This window comes from Macrosteles quadrilineatus, unplaced genomic scaffold (assembly GCF_028750875.1).
Source record: "Macrosteles quadrilineatus isolate MER2022 unplaced genomic scaffold, UCM_ALF_1.0 Scaffold_8__2_contigs__length_117827958, whole genome shotgun sequence".
In the NCBI taxonomy this organism is placed as follows: domain Eukaryota; kingdom Metazoa; phylum Arthropoda; class Insecta; order Hemiptera; family Cicadellidae; genus Macrosteles; species Macrosteles quadrilineatus.
The window spans coordinates 7,239,022-7,266,290 of NW_026542601.1; the positions used below are offsets into that span (position 1 = coordinate 7,239,022).

The 27,269-nt window shown below is 36.4% G+C and overlaps 2 protein-coding genes across 3 annotated transcripts; both read left to right on the forward strand.

Annotated features, from left to right (window-relative positions):
- Nucleotides 1-3,003: 3,003 nt before the first annotated feature.
- LOC129000330 (sodium/hydrogen exchanger 9B2-like) lies at nucleotides 3,004-16,257 on the forward strand. 2 transcript variants are annotated; one of them, XM_054427292.1, is made up of 11 exons: nucleotides 3,004-3,132; nucleotides 7,514-7,598; nucleotides 8,160-8,280; nucleotides 9,344-9,528; nucleotides 10,567-10,749; nucleotides 11,129-11,304; nucleotides 11,743-11,849; nucleotides 13,287-13,451; nucleotides 14,113-14,256; nucleotides 14,790-14,891; nucleotides 15,398-16,257. In XM_054427292.1, the coding sequence occupies exons 1-11, from the start codon at nucleotides 3,051-3,053 to the stop codon at nucleotides 15,575-15,577; spliced, it is 1,530 nt and encodes a 509-aa protein (XP_054283267.1). In that variant the 5' UTR covers nucleotides 3,004-3,050; the 3' UTR covers nucleotides 15,578-16,257. The 2 variants fall into 2 exon arrangements, with proteins under 2 accessions (XP_054283267.1, XP_054283268.1); XM_054427293.1 differs by lacking the exon at nucleotides 3,004-3,132 and adding an exon at nucleotides 6,535-6,792.
- A 3,175-nt stretch (nucleotides 16,258-19,432) lies between these two features.
- Nucleotides 19,433-26,876, forward strand: LOC129001512 (transmembrane channel-like protein 7). The gene is made up of 5 exons (XM_054428831.1): nucleotides 19,433-19,807; nucleotides 21,646-21,815; nucleotides 22,809-22,955; nucleotides 23,156-23,256; nucleotides 23,463-26,876. The coding sequence occupies exons 2-5, from the start codon at nucleotides 21,647-21,649 to the stop codon at nucleotides 25,311-25,313; spliced, it is 2,268 nt and encodes a 755-aa protein (XP_054284806.1). The 5' UTR covers nucleotides 19,433-19,807; nucleotide 21,646; the 3' UTR covers nucleotides 25,314-26,876.
- Nucleotides 26,877-27,269: the final 393 nt, after the last annotated feature.

The following is a 27,269-nucleotide window of genomic DNA, read 5'->3' on the forward strand; positions in this document are numbered from 1 at the left end:
TGAATTCCTGCAGTGTTATTTACTCTGTCAATTTGGAATGCCTCACAACCCAGCCTTCTACGCTTCACAAGGTATCTTTATATTTTTATCAAAACAAAACATAATTAATTAATGAAAAGGGTTATTCTTTTACAATTTGACAGTTTTTCTATTGTTTTAGTGTTGTATAACCACAACAATAAATGTTCTAAAACAGTCTATGTGTTAAGATAACAGTCCAACCTTATTTTGATAATCCCACTATCTCAAAACACAGACTGTTAGACATGTCTTCATTATTTTTGTTAATGCGTGATATTAATCAATATTAGCTCAGAATAGTACAACTTTGAGCCACAACCGTTCTGTTGATGACATTTAATTTTAAACTTAAGTTATGCTAATTATTTAACTGACGGGCGATGGTTTTTCCATTGTCTAACAATAATAATATCATGTGCATTATATTATACACGATATGAATGATAAACGCAATGTCATACGACAATTTTGTTGTTACAAAATTTTGTCTTTCAATGGTTAAGATTACTCATTAGATCCAATTAAGAAAGGTCAATTCTGGGCCCATTTGTTATTTGTGTGTCCAGTTATGCTTTAAAACAACTGGTCAGTTTTTGATAACAAACAGACCAAGGTTTAGACAGTCCCTTTAGGCCAGGCGCACACAGGCGATTTTGAGTCGCGCAACAGTTGCCCGACTAAAATGTTCAACATTGTTTTAAATTGGAGTGCGCACACGAAGGAAACAGTCTGGGGACAGTCGCGCAACTGTTGCAACCGATGTTCCCGGACCCAATTTGCCAGCGACTGCTCTGCGACTCAATTGTTGCGGGACTGTCGCTCCAGGTTTGGTATCCATTGAAACAAGTGTAGATGCGCACACATGCAACTAAATAGTTGCTGTGTCGCTCAGTCTCACCCCAGGAGTTCAACTACTCGTGGCCAGAACTGTCACTAGTGTCAATCTCTGTCTCTAGTGTCACTAGTGTCTCTTGTTGTGTGAAGTTTTTAGAAAATTACAAGTACGAGTGTGCGTGATGAGGATGTCGAACAATTAATTATTGATGAAGTTGAGAAGAGGCCGAGTATATTTAAAGTCATTGAAACTGTCCTTTCACAAGTCGCTCACTATATATGGGATGAACCCAGTATCTTCTCTTTTTCTTTCGCGCGCGAAACTTCAGCAACAAAGCACATACTACGGCTGTATCATTGAAATCCATTCGGAACGCTGTAACGAATGTAGTTCCAACACGTCTCAAGACTAGATCCGCGACTAAAAAGTTGCCTGTGTGCGCACTCCAGCTCAACTGTCGCTAGACTTCAGAGTCTCCGAGAGAGTTGCGCAACAGTCCCCCGATTAGTGGGGCAACTGTTGCGCAACTCAAAATCGCTTGTGTGCGCCTGGCCTAACTTAGAATATAGGACCATACGGTATCTCCCTAGTTAAATTCCCGTTCACAAATCACTCGCCAGCCGGTAAGTAAAACTTCACTTGTGCAGAAAGTAGGACATGTTCAACTTTTGTGGCGAGTAGTCGCTAGTAGCCAACTTTGAGAGTGACGTGTTTCACTCGCCACGAGTTGGTAGCGTGTATGCCGCCATCCCCAGTCGTATGGAATATGTGTTAATAATTAAACAGCTGATTGATGTATTGTTATTTTTAACAGCGCAAATATTAACACAAAACTGTACCAGCCGCTACAACTCGTATTCTATGTGTGAACTCAGATTAAAGGCCTATTTGGCTGGCAAATAGTAGCTGCGACTAATAGTAGCGGTGACTAAGTCACGGCGAGTTAGTTGCCATGTGTGTATTTAAGGGGTTAAAAAGTTATGGATACAATTTTAAAAGTCACATACAGACAGACAGAATTTTAGACCCATGTTTACATGATGATTTTTATTGTTTTGACAGATGGTGGGTAAAATAAATGGAGTATTCATTAAACCATAGATAAAACATACTCCCTTAGTAGATTTCTCATCCTTATGGAACAGCTGAAGACAATTTTATTGTTAGTTCTGTACGGTTTTGTGTAGAGGTCGTGTTTTGTTTACAACTTTTTCCCGTTATTACAGCCATTTAAAACCTCGTTTAACCAAATAATACGATATAATCATAAACAATAACCTGTCCCCTAGCTATATAACCAAACAGTAAAGCACAAATCAAGAAATTAACTCTAAAATAATAGAAACAAAGTTTCGTCGACACTAGCGCCCATGTATCACGTACATGAACTAGACACGAAAAACGTGCTTCAAAATTAACAATGGGATGAGAAGTCTACTTGTGTTGGTTAGTCTATGATTAAACTTTAACAATTTAAAATATGTACCATCTTAATCTTTTATACCTATATTTTTTTTCAATTTTTTTAAATAACATAAAACATTCTTAATATGGGTCAGTTAAACTTAATTACCATTGACTTTCCTACACTGCACGTAATGTTCTTATTTTACTGTAAAATAATAAAGCCTCTTTCATGTATTTTTCATATTGATGTTGTTTATCAGGAGGATTGAATGTGCTGATGTTTAAAAAATACCAGAAGAAAAGAAAAAGATAATTAATCGTTTTATTTTGTTAAAATAATTTTCAAAGTTTGTTAAATGGCAACAATTTAATAATAAACAACAAAACGCTCTTTACATGTAACAACCTGTAACCGAATTTAGAAAAATTATCTTCATCTGATCCAAATAAGGATGATAAATATACAAGGGATTATGTCTATATTTAATTAATTGTTAGCGAAGACACTTTACTCATCCTGTCATATTTCTCTTAACCTTTTTAAATTATATTCTACTGACAGAGGTTAATTATTTTTCTTAATCAAGCTTGAACAGATTTGGTTCTCTGAATGGTCAAGGTCAATAATTAATTTCCTTACACATAGCTATCAGTGATGATACAAATAATGAGATGACATTTGTTTAAACAGACTACTCTTTGATAAACTCTATGTTAGTCGTTGCTTTGAGTGTGATTGGAGACAGGTTGACATTTTGAAGTTAGTAATTTTTGTGTTCTTGTTAAAATGCCATTTTTTGGTTCTTCCAGACCACTTTTCAGGGATGAGTGGATTGAATACTCCAAAAATGAAAGGGACAAGTTACTTGGTAAGAGGAACTTTCTAAACACATTGGATACAATATATTCAAGCAAGCGGTCTATGCGTGATTGCATGGATTTTTGTTAGTTAATTGGGCTAAGCTAATTTTAATGGCTATAGAAAATAATTCAAATTTAAAACAATTTACAAAATTTATCTAGGTTCACTTTATATTTTTTTTAGCTTTTATATAACTTAAATACTAAGTCTAGCACCCGTTTGCCATGGATTTATTTGTATGCGGTGCCACTTTTATAAATGGGCTTTAGGAGATTTAAGCTTTTTAGGGGTGCAAGGAAGGGGGGAAAAATTCCCCCATAATGAAGGATGAGAGGAGCGCAACTATCTCTCGGGCCCATAGCGCATCACATGCAAACCGCAGTCCTGCGCTGGTATGGAATCAAATTTTACCATAATGAACTAAACATTACCTACTTTATTTACTCTCTAGTTATTAATCTAGTATACCGTAACAGCTGACAGGCACAAAAAACACATTTACTCATCTACAAATTTAGTACTTTTTTTATCAGAATTTATTTTACAATTTTTTTTTACATCCTTATATATAATACGTGAAGGCGATTTCTACGAAACACTACTCCTCCGTTAACAATAGACGGATTTTTACAAACGACGTGTCAAAATAAAGTATTTTTTGTTTAGACGCCCCCTTTCACCAATTCCTGTAATAAAAATACTCGGGCTTTGCCCCACAGGCCATCAAAGTTGGAGTTTGTCCCATAAGATTAACATGGGGGAATCTAAATATTTAATTGGAAACTTTGTCCCCACCAATTTGAGGGAACGGCTGGGCGTAGAAACTTGGTAGAGGTGTCCAAAGAAAGGTCTTGGTCTGTAGACGAGTTATCAAAAGAAAAACTAAGCAAAATCTCTTAGAAATCTGTCCCAGAAGCCTTTAAAGATCCCTCCACAGAGTTGTTTACATTTTGGCCACGTGGATAATATTTTTTAATGAAACAGCTGTTCATTTTTAAATTGTATTTCAAACAACATACATTTATTGGGAGTTACTGAATTCTACCAAATAAGTATTTGCAATGTTATTTTCAGATTTTAAAATTGATTTTCTTCTTTACGAGGTGTTAGCCCGTCCTACGTACGGGAATTCAGTAGTCAGTTAAAACCGTGTACAATTCAGATCAGCTAGTTTTATTTAATTTACAATCTGTTTAACAAAAATGAACAATAAGCAAATATGATCAAATTTAAATACAGTAGTTGTTATTCTTTATCCAACAATAAAGCCAACACACACACTTTGCGTATTTGGTACAAAGTTTAAGTCCATAAAATTCCTAAAACGACAACTTAAACATGGCATCTTTTCAATCTATATACACAGTTGCTGTTGTCCAATAAATTTAAAGCAATCTGTTCATAAGAATATAAGAACAATAAGTTAAATATGTTAATATGTTTTAAAAAAATTGGCCGGGAGCAAGTGTTTAATTTAATCCATTAAAAACACTTTAATGTTCTCTGGATATCTCATAACAACCCCCAAACTCAACAACCACAAACTCGACAACCTCTTGGTCCACAAATTGTCCAGTTATTGAGGTTTTATTGTAGTTTCAAGTGTTTCCAGTGAAAATAGAGTAGGAGTGATAATTCATCTTAAACTTGAATAGAAATAAGGGCTTATTGCTTGAGAATTAAGAAGACAAAGGCTTAATTAAATGAGGGAATTAAGAATAAGTAGGCTTACCTTTAGAAATGTAGGCCCCACTTCACAACAGTAACACAGAACACGGAAGAAAAAACAAAAGAAACACTGGATATTTCGGGGCCACTGGTCTGTGCGACCGCAATACATCTTAACTATTTCGCCGTTAACGTTAAAGTTGTCACTAATTATCCGCAATTGCTGAAGATGTCCAGGATTTTATCGCAACCGATAAGTCGAAGATCATGTTCCTGCAAACTCGGAAGATCTTCACGATTTTGTCATGATATAAGGAGACAAAGACGATGTCTCCACGCTCGCGCAAGATGTTAACTAATTCTCCGCGACCCCATGATTCAATCGTTCATGATTCCGCCATGAACAGAGGAGACGAATATGACATCTCTGCCCTCACATAAGATGTTAACTATTTGTCCATGGCCATAGGAGACATTATATTGACTTCTCTGCGATCGCAGAAGACAAAGATGATGACTTCGCGATCGCAGAAGATGTCCGACGATTATACTGTGTGCAAAGAAGACGCTTACAGTTTTGCAGCGATTACAGATTGTTATAAACCGATTATAGTATATCAATTAATATATTTTAAATTAATTATTTCCAAAACTACCCGATTTTGATAATTTGCCAAAAGGTAAACATTTTTGACTCAACCCGAAAGAAATTAAAAATGTCTGGCCCTGACCTAAGACCCCAAAATTATTAAAAAAAAATTATATACTTATTTATTAGCTAAGTCTTTTTGCTGATCGGATATTTGAAAACAAAAGGTCCATTCATTGAGTTAAAGCCATACCCTATTACCAAATCCTTTAGTTCCAAACTTTGAAAAATCAGAATATAGAGAGGCCTCTCTGGTGAGAGCTGTCAGGGGCCTCATCGATTCTAAATACGGCCCTGTTTCTGGGTGATATATACTAAGTTAAAAACATTTACCGTACTTAAAACATAAGCTTACTTTAACAGTTTTGTCTTCATTTGTTTCAGCAGTTGATTAAAAAGTATAAATACAATATCTTATGTTTAAGTAAACTTTTATTGTTAGCTACATTGTTAACTTCAGACCCACCAGCTGAGCTGTGTGATTTCAAACACCACAACTAGATATTTTGCAGATTTTTGGTGACACTACTTGGGAGTATTGCAGAAAAGGATAATCCAAATTTTCAGGCTAAATGTTCATGTCGTGTATCTTATTATCATAATCTAAATGTAACATTATCATATTAAGACATTTTGTATTACAACTGTCATATAAAAATCTATTAGACTGCCAATAATTTGCTTCAATTACAGTATTTTCGTTGTAGGAAGTGCACCTAGTCAAATAACTCTTAATGCAGCCGAAAATAATACATTTCCCTATTATTTCCATTGTGTAAACACTAGGCAATAGACAATACAGTATAATACCTTATAGACTTTCAAATTCCGCGCCAACACGTAAAAATGTTAACCCTAATAGTAATAGTAGATGTGAAATATTTTTCGTCATTCGATCACAGCTCCAGCTTCTATGCTTTTTTAAAGTATTTGTGACCTCTATGGCGTAGGTTTTAAAACAGACAGATGGCTGGATGGCTCGTTAAGAATAGAATTTGAAAAGCTGTCTGCTAGGGTTTTCTCTTTCATTCTTCATTTCATAGTAGTTCTGCGTCTGCACTAATAATCAAGGTTAGGTTGGCCAGTCCACAAATAATTTAATATCGTTCATTATCTTATTAAAGTTATACTTTTAAACATTGTTCAATGAACGGAACTTTAGTGGAATAAAGTGAAATGATTTGACCAAGATTGTCTTTGAATAATTTGTAATGTGGATTGGATGCTAGCTTATGTAAACAAGCAAGGGGCATAAACAAATAAGCAGCTGGCGGTAAAATTATGGTTTCAAAGAACTAAAGATGATCATCATCGATGACATTAATTCCCACCCTTTGTTAATCAGGCAAGGTAAGTGCAAATTTATCTACGTTAATATATTATCGAATTTCCCTAGGGAAGAAGCTATTATATTACCGTAGGAGGCATGGTAATGGGACAGATTTACCTTTTCAATTTTGATGTCCCCAGATGCCAAAAACACTATCTCAAAATGTTTTAAAATAGATTTATACATTTTTTGTCCGTAAACGCGATGAGTTGAGTAATTTTTGTCCAGTTTTGATGAAATTTGGTTTGAGGGTGTAAGGCAGGATAAACTAGAATCAGTTGGCGAACAAGCAGGATCGCACCATAGGAATGGGGTTTTATGGGGAAAAGTTGGTTTTTCCCATTTTTGGCCCTCAAACCACAACATTTCCCAATTTATCTCTAGATGATTTTAAAGAGCTTAAAAACAAATATCGGTAGGATATCAAAGTGTTTTTGTACAGTTACGGTAATTTGGTTACAGAGGAAATAACAAAAATTGTAAATTTAATTTCCGTAATTTTTACTTATCCGAAGAATATTGTAAAATGTAGTTTGCCTGTTTATGGATAGAATAGTTTTCTTCATCCAATTATGAAAAGGTATCTAAAAAGTGAGGGAAGTGATGCATGAGTGTGGACAGCTTCATGCAAAATTTCATGCAATAACGCCTGCGTTGATGAATGTTAAATTGGTAGTTGAAAGGCAAGTTGAATTTGAAAGCGCACGAGTGTGGACATAGCTAAATGACAATTTATTTCAGATGATACAAGTAATGCCGATGGCTCTGCTAGGAGAGTTATGTCTTCTGGAGATGTTAAGGAAAAGAGGTCAAAATCCAAAGCTCTGTAAGTATGCAATTTTTTTCTAGTTTATGTAGGCCTAAGTATTTTTTTTTTTTTATAAATAAATATATTTTTATATTTTAACTCAACATTCAATCTACATCTGGATCAGGTAAGGGGCACCAGGGTGTATCTTTAAATTTGTTTACCTTGAAAACACCTTTATGCTTGCACTTTGCAAAAATATGGAGCAAATTATTTTCTATTGTTCCAATGTTAATAATTTGGTTGTGATGAAAGTGTATAAATAGTTATTTTTATACTTCTTGATCAGCATTGTTCACGTGTTATTAAATTTACGAAAAGTAAATAAAAGAAACGTCTTATAATACTTAAAAAATATATTTACGCTTATACTGTTACTCACAAGACGGTAAATATAAAAAAAAAGATGGTAGGTAAGTTGTTACAGTAATAGAGGTTCTACGATAGGCTACTTAATTGTTGTCATTAATCATGTTTCCAAAATTTGTTTTAACTTGGATACTCTTTAATTTGGCACTGAAAGAAAATTGTCAACCTATAATTTAATTTAATTTGTTAATCAAATAAATGTCTATCTAGGGTTGAATGGGTGCAGGAGCAACTTTGGGATCGGCCCCACAGTCGCTGGATAGATTATCTCAGTCTCATTGTGTTGGTGCTACTGACATGGCTGCTTTTGTACACACTCTTTGACTCTGAGGTAGGTTTATCTTTAATCATCTCTAATAGCTTCTAAAATAGTTACGTTTGAAAATAGTACTGCGCCGCCGCCGCCACTTCAGTACAGTTCAGGTACTATATTGGCTGACCCCTTGCTTTGCTTTATCTTTATATAAGATACACAAAGGTATCCGAGGCCCTATGTGGACAGGGCATATTCAAGGTTGAAAGAGGCTGCAAATTACTTAAAAAATAATCATTGACATTTGTAAATAGTTTTGAACCTTGGAATGTGCTTTGGAATGCACTTAAGACTGGACCAGCCACCTTAGATTACAAGACGGGTACTTAAACCCAATTTTAATACTTTGATGTGCCTAGTACAATGTTGCTCTTCGTGCTACCAGTAGTCTTAACCCACTGGTGCTTAAGTATTTAGTTGAATCTCACCTTCTATTGTCACATTCAGGCTTTAATTATTAGTAGTACTTTTCCCAACCTGCAGATGATGACATAGCTGAATTGCTTAACGTGTTGCTCTAATAAGTGTAGGCTTAAGGTCATTCTACATTTACGGCTTTGATCCCTGTTCCCGTATTGTGCAATCCATATTAACATTACTATTTTGTCGCATAGCGGTGGGGTGATCCACCTTTAATAAACAATGCATGGCTTGGGCTGAAGTTGAATTAAAAGTTGTATAGAGATTAGATTACTCCACACCTGTTTTGCTTCTTTTTACATTAGTGAAAAGAAGGAGATGGATTTTTGGCCTTTATTTCGGTTACGTGTGATTCATAGCTAAGCAAACTTGTGGGCATTGCCTGTTTTGGGCCGTCACACTTGACACTTATCACTTAGCGGATAAAACCACATGTTTTAGTATTGACGGTTAAAATGCTTACGGTTAATCGAGGTTCTTCTGTGCTCCACTAGGGAAAAAGCACTCTTAAATATCACAGTTTTGAGAAACTATGTCAATTATTCTGAAAAACCGACATAGCTTCAAAAAAGAGCCATAGATAATTCTAATGTTAAAAAGATAACCCCTTTCCTATTAATTCATAGTTTTAGACCGTGACTGAGGATGTTTTCCCCTGCAGGTTAGCCCCAGTGGAGACATGTTCCGTCTGCTGGTGCTAGTGTTGTGTGCGGCTGTTGCTGCTCCTCTAACATCTCTTATCAAACTCCCACCTCTACTCGGCATGTTGCTGACCGGCGTACTGCTGCGAACTGTTGGCTTCTACCATGTGTCTGGCGTTTATCACAATATCGTCGTCAATCTTAGGTATTGTAAGGTCATCATTTAATCTCGTGGGTGTAACAGCATCTAGTAGAACATTAAATTAAGCAAAGTTAAGATATGATGTACCTGTGATACTGTCAAACAATCCTTTATAGTTGGACTGTATTCTTGTTAAAGAGCTATAGACCAGAATAGGTTTGATTTTGTGTTTGATATGAAGAGCATGCTTACCTGTTTAGTGGAAAACTGACTGTAAGGTTCTTTTCAATAGGGAACTCATTTATTTTTTTTTTTTATTTTTTTTTTTTTAAAAAGAGGTTGGCGGCCTCTTTTAACCTTGCATTTGCCCGTCCACATAGACTAAGCGCCCGTGCGTGGATCGTTTACAGCAAAGCAAGGAGTGAGCCGGTACAGTACAAAGGTGAACTGTACTGATAAAAATGTTATCGGCAGTGACCAGGATCCGAACCCACGACAATACTGCCTTGAGCCCGAAGTCCGCGACGCTACCGACTGAGCCACCGACTCACTAAAACTATACTCATACGAATACTCATACGAAATTGAAATTTTTTTTAGACACGTGTTTTGTGTCAAAAAGACTTCAGTAACCCATTGCATATTGCATCTTCCCAACAACAAATAAATCAAACTAATCAAGTATAGTTATAATAGTGTGACTACTGTATCTTAGGCTAATATGAATAAATCATCATCAGGGCCAAAGACGTGTAGTTTACCTAATCTTTCGAAGTCGTTATGACGGTTGCACCCACACATAAAAAAAACCTACACATAAAAATAGAGACAATAAGGTCAACATTTAAAACTAAAACAATTTGGCCAAGTAATAATAGCACATGATGCAGTACCAGTGAAACAATTCTCTGAGGTAGCGCATCTTTACTGCTCAAATCCTCCTTGGTTGAAAATGCAGTGACAGTGAAATATTTTGTACAAAGTGTCACATATCGTTTATTGTGCCAGTATGGATTTTCCCTTCCCATTAAGCCTGCTGTTTTAACTAAAGATCCTTAAAACCTAACCTCAAAATAAACACAACCATGTACTTATGTCCAGACAGACTGCTATGACTGTGATCCTACTCAAGGCAGGGCTAGGCCTGGACCCAGCTACCTTGGTCAGGCTATCATTGGTGGTGGTGAGATTAGGCATGTGCCCGTGTGTTGTAGAAGCGGTTACGATCGCTGCAATCTCTCACTTTCTACTCGGCTACCCGTGGCTGTGGGCGCTAGTATTGGGGTATGGTATCTTTTAATTTATTTTTTGTGTTTATCTTTAGTGTAAACATTATAGTGGTTATTTCCCTACGTATTTTTTATATCATTAATTCTAGACTATGTTGAAAATCTAAAAATTGAAAGACAGTCGAGTTGGTCTTAGTCTTGTTTCTTAGTATACAAAAAAAAACAAAAAAAAAACAGTAATCTAAGTAATAGGGCCTTACACCTAGAGTCAATGTTTAGTCAATGTGCATATTTACTGTTACGCTCTAGTCTCCAAAGATCCATTTTCAAGAAGCCCTTCGGTTGAAATTTATTTTGTCGTCTTTTCTGAAAACTGCCAGGCTCTGTTTTTACTCAGTATTGACCTCTTTTCACTGTTAAGGTGTTGTTTTCAGGTTCCTGCTGTGTGCCATCTCCCCCGCTGTGGTTGTCCCCACCCTGCTAGGTCTGAAAGAGAGAGGATACGGAGAAGACAAAGGCATTCCCACCCTGGTCCTGGCAGCTTGTAGTCTCGATGACATCACTGCCATCTCTCTCTTCTCTCTTTTTCTCGGCATGATATTCAGCACAGGTACGCTTTAGGGTTGTGATTAAAACATTCTTAGTTTTAGAAGAGTCCTTGGAGGCTAGCGGCCATCTTGGATGATTTCAAACAGCTGCTGAAGAGTTAATTATTATCTAAAGTGTTTTTTCAACGCCAAAGTGATTAAAATTTTAATATCTAAGACACTGTGATATTAGACATTTTCTTTGATGTTTTGAATTCCATAGGAGTCCATGGAAGCCAATGGCCATCTTGGGTTTGCCCGCCATAAGAGCAATGTTAATTTGTTAATTTCAAACTGTGACGGAGCCTAGCGTCTTAAGATATGAAGGTGAGAAAAAACCATGACTAGTAAAAGACAAACAATAGTGCACCAATAAACCTTATTACCATAGGGGTAGTGATTCTTATTAGCTTAATATAGATTCTATGTCTATATCTTTCAATCTTTGTCTACTCTTCTAGGTGACTTGACACATCAGATCCTCCAAGGTCCCACGGATGTGATCGTAGGACTTGTTGCTGGGATTGTCTGGGGAATCATCTCTGGAAGCCTTCCTCACAGAGATGATGTAAGTTTGTTTTAAATATTTCATCACTGTAATTGATTGTCACACTCTGCCAAGGTGATCGCGGAAATTGAAGACAACACTGCCACTGTCGCTTTTCTAATAATAAGTTTGAGCTTAGGTTTAGATATATCTTTAACAACCTAATGTACTTAAGTAAAATAAATAATTAAAGGATGTGCTTAAAGAATGCTGTAGTGGTAGCCGTCATTGTCAGATTGTGCCACTAGTAAGCCTGTGTTTTGTTCCTATTGGTATTGAATACCAGTATTGTATTCACGTTTCAATAATGGTTACCAGTACCGATACTTATTCTAAGAACTGATGGTACCAAGAATCACCTTTAGGTACCAACACATCTCTCACTAAACAGTGGCCGTGGCCCTCCCTCTGAATTAGCCACTGCTTGATCATTGAGATTAATAAATTGCAGTGCCGGATTTAGGGTACTTGCGGGGTACTTAGGACAAATTACTCGAGCGCCCCCTCCCCTGTAGCGGAAGTTCCCTGTGATAGCAGTGAAATAGTGAGAATCTCTCTTGATCAAGGGGACATCATCATTGTCACCCACGATCGTGGGTGAAATCATGGACATCTAATCTAAATCAAGGGAAAAAAGAGGATAGCAGCTAGCTTACCTTGACAGTGTAGGTAAGCTTGCTGCTAACCTCCTCTTTTTACAATTCAAAATCCTGGCCTAGAGCCTTTCCTTGAACAAAACTAAGTAAAGGGAAAGCCATCATAGACTCTGTAGTGGAATAGTTAACATTTCCTGCGGGTCACAATCACAGGGACATTCTCATCGTCACACACGATGCCGGAGAATTTGTAAACACCTACCCTAAATCAAGGGAATGTCATCATTTGCCGCAAAATCGTAAACATCAACCGCAGGCCGCAATCACGGAGACAACATCATCATAACCCCCAATCGCAGATAAAATCAATAACATCATCTTCCCAAAATCAAGGGCACGTGATTCTTGACATCCGTGACTGCGGTAAAACATCGTGAACATTTCCTTCTGTCCACAATCACGGGGAGATAATCGTCACTATCACAGTTACAGAGAAATCAAGAGAACCTACCCAAAATGAAGAGAATATTATCACCAACACCAGTAACCACGGCAAAATAATAGTTTCAAAAAATAAACTTTATTTTTCTGTTCTGAAAAAATGTTTTTTGTCAATCCTTTGCGGCCCTGGTGGTAAATCCAGGACTGACAAATGGTCCTGGCTTAAGAACCATCTTATCTTAGTCAGTAACAAAGCTATCTCATTCATTTCACACTCGTCGTTAGTAATTTTTTTCTTAAAATAAGATCCATTATGTTTTAGCATCAAGCTAATGAAATTAACAAAATTTATCCATTTTCCAATATGTGTTTGGCTATAACAGAAAAAAAAATGCTAAACTATCTTCTGTTTCCATTGCAGGAGCTAGTGGTTTGGAAGCGCGCTGCCATGGTAGGGGGTGGTGGTCTGTGTGCTATCCTAGGTGCACCTCTAGCACAGTTTCCCAGCGCCGGGCCTCTAGCCTGTGTTACCATGGCGTTTGTAGCCTCCGTGTGTTGGAAGACTCAGGGATCTGTTGCTGGGAAGGTCAGTGTCTCATAATTTACTACAAGTTACAAGATTTTAGTGTGTAAGACTTTTTTAAATACTTTACTTTTACTTTTAACTGAAATTAAAAGTCATTTTAAGGCTGTACATAGGAAATTAAAGCTCAATTTAGTAAGCTTGGATTACGATTTATCAAGCGTTAGTCAAGGTTTGATTCTTGACAGAATTTTAGAATTTAGGTGAGATTTGTTTTTTTTTTAGTTGATGAACACACTCTAATGTTGTTTGAACAAACATAATCTATACACGTATGTATGTGGATGACAGTGCATGTACACTATATTGTCATGTAATTCTAACTGACTGTGTCAACATAATAGTGTTTAGTTTTTATCATAAACTTATAATGCTGGCAGTACCTAATAAAAAGGTGTTAAAGGATTGATTCTGTAGAATATTGAGTTGGAAAAGTGATGACATCCAACATGAAAAAGAACCATGAAGCTATGAGATAATTTGCGTGTGTACTCGACAGTGATTACGGGGGCTTAAATTTTAAGTGAAAAACCATTAATTTAACAAGTAGAACAAACAGTAAAAAGTACATGTAAATAAGTTGGCCCAAATAGTTCTTGTATTATCATCAGAACGTAGATGCAGGTTGCTTGTGGATGATTGTAGTGGATGTGTTATGTGTCAGCCTCAAGTTGCAGACGTGTTCTCCGTTTTTTGGAGAGTGCTGGAGCCGATGTTGTACGCGTTCATTGGAGCGGAGATTGACCTTACGGTTCTCAACTTAAACACTGTATTGTGGGGCGCTGCTGTCATATCAGGAGCTCTTGTTGTGAGTTTAATTTGTATTGGTTGTTTTTTACTTTACGCTAACACTAAATTGCAATTCAACTTAAATAACAGGAATTTTTGGGATATTGAAGACGACATACATCCCATATATTATATGGACCAGCTGTTTTGCAATTTCTTTTTTGCTCACAAAGAACATGGTTGAAAGCCACTCATCGAGTGTGATACTGTATGAAATTCCATTTTCTCCCTTACTTTTTGATATTAAAGACACTATATTCAACAAAAAGTATTTCTTCCCGTTCTGTTTTGGTTAACAAATAAAGCATTTTTTACAGAAATCATTAGGCCTAGTCAGTGGCTCGAATGAACTATGATAATTTTTATTCCAAAGCTGGTCACAACTTAAAGATAGAAATAGAATGTCTAGTTGTATTCATTGTCAAATCTTCACATGTTTGTTCTGATACTCAATTATGGAAATCTACAGCCATTTCATCATTGATGGAGTCAGTAATATAATAAGTAAGTGTATCTACTACTAGCTGTTAGTTTAATCATTGATATTCCTAGGTGAGGGTGGTGGTATGCTGCCTTGTGTTGTTGGGAGGGGGTCTCAACTGGAAAGAAATACTGTTTGTGTCACTAGCATGGCTTCCCAAGGCGACTGTACAGGTAATATAATCATATCACTTGAATGTTTTGGATGTTCAAAGGATTTTGTGGTGGATATGATGAACAGCTGGTTAAACTGAGTTATCCTATCAATTTGAAACAGTTTTCTTCTCACGAGCTTAATAATTTATTGAAAACCATTTTAGAACTTTTTTTTAACCCTTTGCGGTCGAATGGTGATTATAGGTCGCTGCCGCCATTTTCCCGACTGCTCGAAAATGGCGACCTATACTCACAAAAAAAATCAAAAAAGTTTATCTTTGCGGTTGATTGGCGAGTATAGGTCGCCTGGCGCCATTTTCCCAACTGCTCGAATACTCGCCGAAAAAATGGAAAAAAAATTTGACCTCAAAGGGTTAAAGTTAAGTATTAAGTATGAATCAAGACTTATTTCCATATTTACATTCTAGAAATTCTAAACCCAGCACTGCTGGTCTATCTTAGGCAATTAGATTACAAAATTGGCTATTTGAAAATTCCCTCACAGCAATAAACATGTCTTACAGGCAGCGCTAGCTCCTCTGCCTCTAGACATGGTACGGCAAAGCAGTGCTCCACTACTTGAGGACGTGGCTAGAGCCGAGGACATCTTGACAGTTGCCGTGCTGTCCATCCTCATCACTTCACCTCTAGGAGCCATCGGGGCAACTCTGGGTGGCCCTAGGCTGCTCAAGAGACAGACGTGAAGTGGACATCACTTCATGCAGAGTGTGCTGCTGTCAAATGTTTTATATTGTTTTTGATTTTGTGGTAGATGATGCGACAAGATGTTTAAGTATATAGTAGGTTGCTCTTTTACCTTGACCTGGTAAACAGCTCGCATATTCAACAGATATCAACAACTGACATAAATACTTTCGCTTTATTCAAGTTATGTTTATTCAAAAACTACAATTTGTCTATGTACATCCATAGACAAACCAACACAAGTAGACTTCTCATCCCATTGTAAATGTTGAAACTTGTGTTTCGTTTCTAGTTCATATCCGGTGAAACTGATTGCTAGTGTCAACAAAATTTTATTTCTAATATTTAAAGTTAATTTCAGATTTGTGCTTTACTGTTTGGTTATATAACTAGGGGATTAGCCTCTACAGTACAACGGACAGAACTAACAATAAAATTGGCTTCATCTGTTCCATAAGGATGAGAAATCTACTAAGGGAGTATGTTTTATCTATCGAACATCTTTAACACTATAAAGGGATGTCTACTTCTATAATTAGTCAAAAGTCTACCAACCGTAAATTAAGTGTGATCTGTTCTATAGATCATGTGTAACTCTCAGGTTTATGAAGTAATTAATACAAATGCGTCTGTTCAGTGATTATATACATTTGTTTAGAGTTAGCTTGAATTTGTGCAAATCAGCAAATGTACTTATATTTAAAAATATATTTTTAGTATTACAATTTGACTTTTTATATTTTGGTTTCCACTTTTTTAACATCCAAGTCCTTTAAATTATTATTCTTCAAAATCAAGTTTTTTTTGTTTTACAAATTAAAATGTACATATTTGTTTATAAACGCGTAAAATATTCATGTGCTCTATGGTAATAAATGGACAAGACACTTGGCCATAGGCTATTGGAGGCGATTCTTACAAAATATAAAGTAGGTATATTTGAAATATATATAGTAAATTTCTCGGTCCTAATAAAAATTTACGTAGTCTACTGACAATTGAATTAACTAGCTTTTGTTCGATCTTCCAAATTCTACAGCAATTCCCAATGTTTCCATCAGTATCAAGATCAGCTCGACATTCTGGTCCCCGGTCCCCATAAGTTTATTTTATTTTGATTTACAATTAATTATTACCGATTTTTCCAAAGATACATATAGGAGTCACAGACAAATTGAAGGAAGACTATTTAGACGCAATAGAAGATTTATTTGTCCATTTAAAAGTTAAAGAGGGAGATGTTGGTACTGTATTGCTATAACCAGCTGATCTCTGATTTTCATTGTCAAGAATTAGATCTTGTGTAATTAGATCTTGTAGCCCCATAACGTTACAAGTTGCACCTGAGTCAAGCTGGAACCTTCTGAGCTTTTTGTTGACCATAATTTTTACAAAAAGTTGTTTTTTGTACTGGATATCGTTAAGTTCCATCACTTCCTTATTATTATTATTTTATGGCCAGCATTGGACCACTTAAGTCAATATAACGGTCAGGTTCTTTTAAAATTCTGTCTCTTCTTCTTGTCCGCCCAATACTTCTTCATTCATTCCGACCGTTGTTTTCTTTCTTCTTCCGAAATCACTCTTCCTTGTCTCTGATTGTTTGCTCCTATTGGCAGGATTATATTTTTGTCTTTGAGTAAACTGCAACCGCCTCTGACTTATTTTATTACCCATTACAATACTTGAAAACAATATAATTTGCTGTAAAAATATATTGTCAAACTGCTTTCACAGATGCACCCGTAATAAATTGATAAAAATAGACGGATCTTTATGTAGGCAAGATAACATTGCATTTTTTCATGTTTACAAGTATTCCTTAGTTTTGATTGTCTCCTGCAATTGTAGCAACATCCGTGACCATATTCTGCGGTCTTGTCTCTCGCTATCACGTCAACGCCGGTAATCGTCTTTTTCGGCCACGTTTCGGATGACCGGGCTTCAGATAATCCTACAAGGCTTCTGATTTTGATAAGGATCGGTTACTGATCTTTAAAATATGATGGCACAAAGCTTGGAACTTTCCTGTTAAAGGGAACATTTCATTATTATCGATGATTTTTTCTCGATATTATCGATATTAACAAATTGAAACATATCAGCTGATAACTACGTGATAAATATTGTTCAGTATCAACACACAATAATGAAATGAAACTGTTTGAAAAAATAACCTAACATAACAAACCAAACTTGCTATAACATTTAAAAATTCTGTGTTTAACTTGCCTTTTCTATTATCAAACCCAAACGGAATTTTTAAATGGTCCAGCAAGTTTGGTTGGTTATGTTAGGTTAGCTTAGAACAGTTTCATTTCTTAATCCATATAATAGACTATTTTAGAATAAACAAGATCAGTTAGTTGTTGTCAATTTGTAATGGATCGGAAAATAAAAATATCGATATATCGTAAAAATCATCGATAATAATGAATGTTCCCTTTAACAGGAAAGTATCCAAAGGTTTATGTTAATTTTCCTTGCTATTGACTCTATATTACAATTAAATACTCAAAGCCTGAAATGTAAACTTCAATCAATATTAAATGTTACTGAATTATGAGTGGTGGTAGACAGTGTTGGATTTACGACTATGCCGTGGTTTAGGACCGTGTTTTTGTACAATAAATAAGTATACCACCTATTACCTTGGGGGTATACCCATTAGACCCCCTCCGGTGTTTAATTAGGGGGTACACAGCCTACAACCTTAATTGACTATTGGATCTACAACCCAAGATTCCAAGCAACGGCCCCCTCCGAGAATCCGTGCTGGAGCCGGCGAGCCGCCCCTGCTTCCCTGAAGGGAAAATCGCTAAAAAACACATACTGTAAATGATTCGGTTGAAGCGTAGACTAACCAACACCTAAGTAGACTTCTCATTCCATTATAAATTTTGAAGCCCGTTTTTCGCTTCTAGTTTATATTGGTAATACTGATCACTAGTGTCGACGAAATTTTGTTTATATATATATATATATATATTTTGCTCGTATATACGCCAGTGGCATTTTTGTAATGAAGTCAAACACTTTTTTAAGGGAAAGCGGTCCAAACCCATTAAAGTTTTGTGGATGTGCCGGGGATTGAACCCGTCCCTCCCGCACCGAAGTCCGAGACGCTAACCACTAGGCTAGCAACACACCCAATGGTTTAATATTAGGGTCATTCATTATCATGATGTGTACTTTACTGTTGCAGGTAGCTAAGGCATCACAGAGCTCCAACCTAAAGGTGAGTGAGCGTAGCGAACGAACTTCAACCAGGACGTGATTGAGCCATGCGAACGAGCTCATCTTGAAAATTAAGAAGTTAAACGGGGCAAAGCCCGCGGGTACAGCTAGTATGATACTATGATATAACCATAGACTAACCAACGCAATTAGACTTCTCATCCCAAGCTCGTTTTTCGTGTCTATAGTTCATGTCCAGCGACACTGATCGCTGTCAATGAAATTTTTTTCTATTGTTTTAGAGGGCTAACTAAATTATTTGTGCTTTACTGTTTGGTTATATAACTAGGGAAGTTATTGTTTATGATTATTTCGTTATCCTACAGTTACCTGGCAAAGCGGGCTTTTTTATACTTATTATATATGAGGGTTGCTGTTGTTAATTTATAACGCTTCATATTCGTCAATTCGACAGGCATAATGGTATATGGGACCATGAACAACTTTGTACTATATGCTTATAAACTGCAACAGTGCAACTTCGAGAAATCATGACTTCATGTCAATGCCACCATGATTATTACTGTCGTTCTCTCTTGTCGTCTTGTCCCATGTCCCACCCTCAAAAATGATAATAATAAATGCCAAATGGTGAATGGTGATTGGTGATAGGTGTTTGTTGTTGATTCCCTAATCCCTAGATTCTACCTTCTGCAATCTAAAGTTATTATATTCCGATTAAAAGTAATTGACTCCTTCACTACTTAAATAGTTAATCTGTGATTGTTTTAGTTTCACATTCTTTCTTTTGAAATTAATAATTCATTAGCCACTTCGTGAATATTATCAAGACGATAAACGATGAGTTTCGTACTTAGCAGAAATCTCCCTTAGCAATATTTTTATGCGATGTAAGCCTAGAATGTGTTTTCGGTTTGTGGCGTGATTGTCAGTATAAGTATAATGAAGTGGAAAGGGGAGGTTGCTCCTGGATTCATAGGCCTACACCAGTTTAATTATTAGCTCTAACATGATCTTCACCTACGAATCATGTAAGTCTCCTAATTGCTTTTTAGACTTACTAAAGTTAAGCTAGGCCTAGGGCCTAGTTGCCCCAACTCTTGGTAATTGTCAGTGTTAAATCTACTGACTTGCTTCAGGATAGTTTGGTGATACTGAAGCTGTTCAAAATTAGTAGCCTAATAATTTAAGTTGTCTCCATTCCCTCCTGTCCTGTGGGTACACTAGGCCTACAGTGTCTGAGCATTTCTCACTGATAGACTGTCCTAATGAGTTCAGTATTAATTTTATATTTAACAACAAATTAGGCCTAGTTAACACGTTTGCTGTGGCACACTAAATGGCTTAGACGTAGCCCCAGTGCGGCGCAGCCGCAGCGTCGAACAAACCCGACTGCCTTGTGATTGGCTTTCAAATTTTGGCCTGACGAATAGCAAATAACGGGCGGTGCTGTCCTGCTTTACAACAAGAGTCGACGTAGTTTGCTAAAACACCCACAGATACTTAGCAGCACTGCTTCAGTTCCACAGAGAACCTTCAATATTAATTTATTATCAGAACAACCAAGTTATTCTAAACTTAACTTAGGCCTAATCCAATTCAATAAGTTACTGTAGGCCTAAGTTAGGCCTTATAGCGATTACAAAAAATATTGTTTTTTTTTCCAATAAACATCAAATTGACTTTTTGTTTTTTTACGTTTGTATCCATATTGAATGAATAGGCCTAAAACTAACAATGTTTAACCAAAAACTGTTTTCAATAATTTTCATAGGCCTACTACTGTTGGTATGGTAACCAGATAAGAAATCTAAATTCATGTTTTCTTCCATTTTTATTCTTAAATACCTAATGTAACTTACGGTATCTAAGAAAAACTAAAGATAAACTAAATTATACAACTTTGATAATGTTGTTATTGTTTCATAAAATGGTAGGCCTATTAAATTAAATACAATATTAAATTAATATCGTATAAATATTACAATCGTATTACAGTAGACTCCCTCTTATCCGGACACCTTTTAACCCGAAATCGATTTAATTGGACTACACTTGGTGGAAATGACATAGGGCCCATCTTTAACCGGACTATTTTTATCAGCACATCGGTTTAACCGGACTAGATTGTCAGGAGGGGGGGGGGGGTACTGAAACGACTGTTCTCGTGGGAAATATTTGAGACCAATGACCACTTGTCTAAATAAGTAATTATTATTGGCTCATAAGTACATTAGAGCCTATGCATTTAAACGGTCCATTAAACAAGTTTTCGGGGATGTCGGCTTAACCGAAAAAACCGTTATCTGGACTGGCCTCGGTCCTGAGGAGTCCGGATGAGAAAGAGTCTACTCTATTAATACGATAGTAATCGCTTTTTTCATAGTTGTTGGACGCGATGGACGACAATGGGATCACCAGTGGACAAGTAACTTAAACCATCTTTTTAACCTGAAATAGTGACCTAGCTAAATACCTATTGTTTCATATCGCAGTTGCTTACTTTTTATGTAATTTGGACTTGAAGTTTATAATTGTTTAGCTCCCATTGGAACATACAACCTCAAAACATGTCTTCCTTTTGGTCATTGTCGGTAGCAACTCTCGCCACATCCTATCCTTCTAGCCAAATCTTTCAACTCTTTGCTTCCATATTTTTTCATTTTCAGGGTCCTATTATTCTGATTGCAAGAGTTTCTTTTTCCTAGAGCACAGTTTGTTTTCTTCATTTAACCAGGGCAGATGGCCTGTTATTTAAAGCAATAAATTACTTTGTTAGAGTTCACTTCTGGCCACCAGGTGTTCATGATTCTTCTAAGACAGTGATTGAGTTGCAGCATATAACCTATTAAAAACTTGAATGTATTAGAATGTCGGGGGGTGAGCGTAAGAAGCGATCATCTCGAGGCACTGGCTGGGAGGAGGCCGGGGGAGAATTCTACCAGGAGAGTTACCCAGGCGGGGATGCGGATTTGGAAGTTCTTCAGCGGGATCCACATCGCATCGCCACGTTGCTGCCTAGCAAGCAGAACAGGGCTGGTAGGTGATGCGCCAAATTGATCTTGTTGTAAAATTTTTAATTTAGTTAGACCACGGTATGTCAAATTAACATTAGCCTATATGAAATAGTTTTTTTATTAGGCCTATGGCCTTACCTCTTTATGGTTACAAACTTACTTAAAATTGATTCATTTGGTCTCCCAAATTAAGTGACTGCTCTAGCACTTGTGAAACTTGCGCTAAAAAGACTACAGAGTTTATGTTTTTGTATAATTTTCAAGTTCTTTTAAAAATCTATAACACTAGGAGATCATAATAAAGATAGTTTTAAACTTTAAACAATAGTTTCGACCAATTTCAAATGTTTTCTTCGTCTTATGTCCAAATTATGGTTCATGAACTAGCTTTAAAACTGAAATCAGCTTCATTATTGGCAAAAGCTTTCAATAATAATGGTTTAATTTACCTCTGTCAATATGGTCCTTGCGTAGTTTGTCACTACTGCAGTTTCGTGCTCGTGGAGCACATCATCAAAAGCTTTCGTCTAGCTTGATTCTGAAACATGCTATAACTGTTGTTCCACAAAATGGGTTAGGCCTACTCTAGGCCTACTTATGAAAAATTTGTGTGCAAACAGTAGTTGAAAACTTAAGTTTAAATTTGTTAATTTTAGTCTAAATACTTTACTTGATGTACCTACCAGTAGGCTATATGAAATTTCATTGAAATGTGAGATGGTAAGGCTCTTTTCAATTCAAATCTTAGTCAAGGTGTTATAATGCTTGCCTTCAAATCAGGGGTTGCCAGTTCAATTTCAAGCAAATTCATTACCGGACTCAGGTCCCATTTGTCATTGGGCTCGATGTTAGATAGAACAAGACTTTGGTTTGAACCATTTTCTAACAATATAATTTTAAATGACACGTCAATAAACACAGAAAAAAATAACTTCCTCAGTTGAATATGTTTATCAGTAACAGTGTGTAACAGTGTTTATAAGGTTGTCTGTTTTGTCATTGTTTTATGTTTCAGCCACCAGCAAGCGCCATAATGCCCATGACATGAGGTGCACCACCAAGCGCCGCACGTCCACACGCTCCATGTATCAAACTACGACCCAGGCTAGGCAAGGAACCACCCAGACGGAGGTCCAGGTCTCCATAATGCCCGATCTCTCCGGTAATTCATAATTTCAACAATATTAATTTTCTTGGCATAACAACTTTAAAGGCACTGGAAAACAATTTTTTTGTATCAAGAAGTTATATTTCGGCTATGATTTTACTAAAATAATTATATCAAAGATGACTAATCCTAAACAGCCTTCATAACTTTTTGCCTCATCTATGTTTATAACTTACAATCATGTTTTGTTGTAGAAAACCTTTCAAATGAAGAACGGACCTGGGAAGAAATGATGTTGATCAAGGCAATGCCAGTCAGCATGGCACAAAAAAAGGAACTGAAAGCTAAATTGCAGGTAACTAGGCATGTTATTACTTTTTGTAGTTGGCCTATTGTTGGCTTCTGAACATTTTTGTGTTGCTCATTAACAGTAGCCTTGCCTACTTTATTTACTCTTGGTACTTCAGTAAAGCTTAGGTTAAATGGATTATATTCACATTGATGTTCAGGGTATTTATAACGGAATATTGTTATGAATAACTGTCTTGTCATTTATTTCAGAGTGCAGATACATTTCGTCTGCAGGGATTGAAGCAGTTCAAATGGCAAAGGAGAAAAATGTGGGAGCAGTTCAAAATAAAGTGGAAGGAAACTTACTCCAAACTGGAACTTTGGAAATACAGCTTAAAAAAGATTGAGGGAAATTTTGGGACTGGAGTTGTAGCTTTCTTCTTGTTTGTGAAGTGGTTAATGTTCTTGAATTTAACTATAACTTTGATGATTTTTACTTTTATTTTCCTACCCTCTGTGCTAATGGAAGTGCCAAAGCCAAGCCCTTGTGATTCAAATAATGTCACAGTCGTGGAGTGTTGTGCTGAACATTACGTAAGAAATCAAAGTGAAAAGATCGGCTCGCTACTGGAGTTTGTACAGGGAACAGGATGGATGGAAAACACTCATCTTTTCTATGGGATGTATCCAAGTATCGTGTTCAGTGGTGACTTCCGGTACAATTTAGCTCTCGCTTATATTTCAACTGCTGTGGGATACTTTTTACTCAGTTTTTTTGCCATCATGAAAAGCGCAGCTCACGGATTTAAGGAGCGGTTGATAGAAAACGAAGGTCAGTTTTATCATTATTGCAACATGGTGTTTGCCGGATGGGATTTTTGTATTCATAACCAACAATCGGCCAGCATCAAACACAAGGCTTTGTACAATGAGATGAAGGCTTCGTTGGAGGCCGAGAGACGAGAAGAGGAGAAGCGTAATCGGTCGAAAGATGAGAGAATCAAACTTTTAATGATTCGTACTATTGTGAATCTCACAGTTCTTTTGATACTGATTTTAGCCGGGATAGTTATTTATGTTACTTTTCAAATATCCATAACCACAAAGAGAATGCACAGAATTCAGACATTACTTGTTGAATTTGCCCCTTCTTTGTGCATTGTGTCTTTGAATTTAGTAGTACCAGTAGTATTTAATTACCTAGTCACGTTTGAGCATTACAGTCCAATATTCGTCATTCGCTTCACGTTGTTCCGCACAATCTTACTTCGTTTGTCCTCTCTGAGTGTTTTGTTCGCTTCTATCTATGGCCTCATCAAGTGTAATGTTCACCCAGAGCAGTGTACCAGCTCCGAGTGCAACACTCCTCCATGCTGGGAGTCCTACGTGGGACAACAGTTGTACAAACTGTTGATTCTCGACCACGTCTCCAGTATTGTGGTTACTTTGTTTGTTAATTTCCCCAGGATGTTGATCGGCAAACACATACACTGTCGTCTGGCTCGATGGCTGGGCAATCAAGAGTTTGACTTGCCCAAACACGTGTTGGACGTAGTTTACTGTCAGACTTTGTGTTGGTTCGGTAGTTTTTACGCGCCTTTGTTGCCAGCGATCGCCACAGTGCTGTTCTTGAGCACCTTCTACATAAAGAAGTTCACTTGCCTTGTAAACTGCTCTCCGTCTACAACTATTTACAGAGCTTCTCGCTCTAACTCCATGTTCATGTCCGTTCTATTGGTTTCTTTCACCGTCGCTGTAATACCGTGGGCTTACACGGTGGCTGAAATCGTTCCATCCAAATCCTGTGGGCCGTTTAAAGGAATGCCCACTGCATGGTCAGTCATGGAACACACCTTCAGCAACCTGCCAGGGTGGATAAAAAGCCTGGCTGATTTCTGCACCACTGCAGGATTCGCTATTCCGGCTTTTGTTATTTTGACTTTGAGTCTGTATTATTACTACGCAGTAGCTGCCGCCAACAAACACATGGTCATTGTGTTGAAGAAACAGCTGGTGTTGGAAGGCCATGACAAGCAATTTCTTCTCAATAGGTTAAGTGCTTTCATCAAGCAACAACAAGAACGCCACAAAGCTATACGTTCTATAGAACCGCCTAATTAACTCCTCGGTAGTTCTTGGACTTTGAATGTACGACATGGTCTTGTATTTGTAAGATTACTCAATTTATAAACGGCCATTTGATAATCGATGGCTTGACTTTGCTTTATCGTTGTGACATGAACTTGAGCTCAAAGTTTGCCAAAGACGTAGGTTGTAGAGTTGTCATCTGATTTGTAATGTGATATACGTTTTAAGGTACAGTTTATCAGTAATTAGTCAGCCCTGTAAAATACTCTGTACAGATTTTGATATTTACAAAACTTTTATTTTCATTACAGTATACTTGACTGCACACTGCCAAAATGTAAATTGAGATTTGGTCGTCACATAATTAATTACTCTTGATGTTTTAATGTTTAGCTCTTATCATTGTAGACACAATAGCAGTTAGTTATGTCTTATCTTGTATGACAGAATTTTAAGTGATAAGTATAATTGTTATTACTAACATAATGACAATTTTCAAGGACTTACTATTCTAATTTTTGTTCAAAGTTATAATTTATTTTCTTTACCTCGTTCAAAACCTGAGTGAAAGTGGGTCATTATGTATACTAGGTTTGCTTTCATAGCAGTGAAAGGCAGTTGAGCGGAGCAATCAGGTTTAATAGTTTTTAATAAAGCAATAAATAAAAACAACGTTTATAGATAATACAAATATTTCATCAATTTAACTTATCAATTTGTCTCAGAACTATCAACATCTATAACAAGTTTCATTAGTAAAGATGTGGACATAACATAGGTACATATCCTTTGTATTAGTAATTTTCCTGTGTTTGCTTGCTAATGTCATCCGGTGAACCCACAGTTCTGGTTGAACCCGACCTTGAACCTAAACCAATCGAGATTCTCTCAATCTTGGCCAGATTTTGCAACTCAGGCAGAAATCCTGCATGGATCTATACGATTAGAAGATGTAACTTTTTAAAGACTTGCCTGCTTTGAGTGAATTGCACAAATAGTCACCATACCTTACAAGTTTTGTTTTCTTAAATTTTGTACATTTAACATGATTATGAAAAGCATTGTTTTCAAGCAATTTCTACATTCAACTATCTCAAAACATTGCCAAAAGTAGTTGTTCGTGCATTTCTGGTGTTATTACTCGTCTTCATTTTCTAAAAATATCAGACAGCTTTTGAGAATGCACTCTGAAATTTTCCTTAACATGACACTCTTATGCGAATTAGGTATTTTCTTGTAAAACAAAAACGTAAAAAATACTTTATCCTTGCTTTCTTGGGCAATTAAATACCCCAAGTCTTTGCCAACACTACAAGCAATAAGAAAGAAAGAAAAAGAAAATACCCCCGCCGCAGCAAACCTGCAGACTAAGCGAATTTCCATTTGCCTGATTGGATTTACACTAAAATATCTCCTTAAAAATATCACATTTATTCCCTATTTAAATAGAATCAGTTTAACACATACTTAGGTTTGCTGCAACAGGGAGGGTAAAAGTGTTTTTTTTTTTGTAAAATATTAATAGTTAGTAAGAAATAAAAACATTTTCCAAATTTGGGCAAAACATGTTAATAAACAAGCAAACTACAACAGTTTACTTATTCTCCATAAGAATAACATGAGAATTTTAAATTTACAATTTTTTGGAATTTTCTCCGTTACCATTAGGCGCATTATAACGCTTCCATATACTAAATTATTTGTTTTTTAAGCTCTACAAAATTGTTTGGAAAGAAATTGCAAAATTTTATGTTTTTTGGGTCAAAAATGGGAAAAACCCATTTTTACCCCATAAAAGACCCCATAAACCCCCGTTCCCATGGTCCAATCATGCTGGTTCGCGAACTCGTTCGAATAAACGTAGGTTTACACGTTTGTACCAAATTTCATTAAAATCAGATCATTTTTGCTGGAGTTATCGCGCTAACGGACACATATATATATATATATATATAAATATATATTATTTTCTTGCATTTTTAGGGCTAC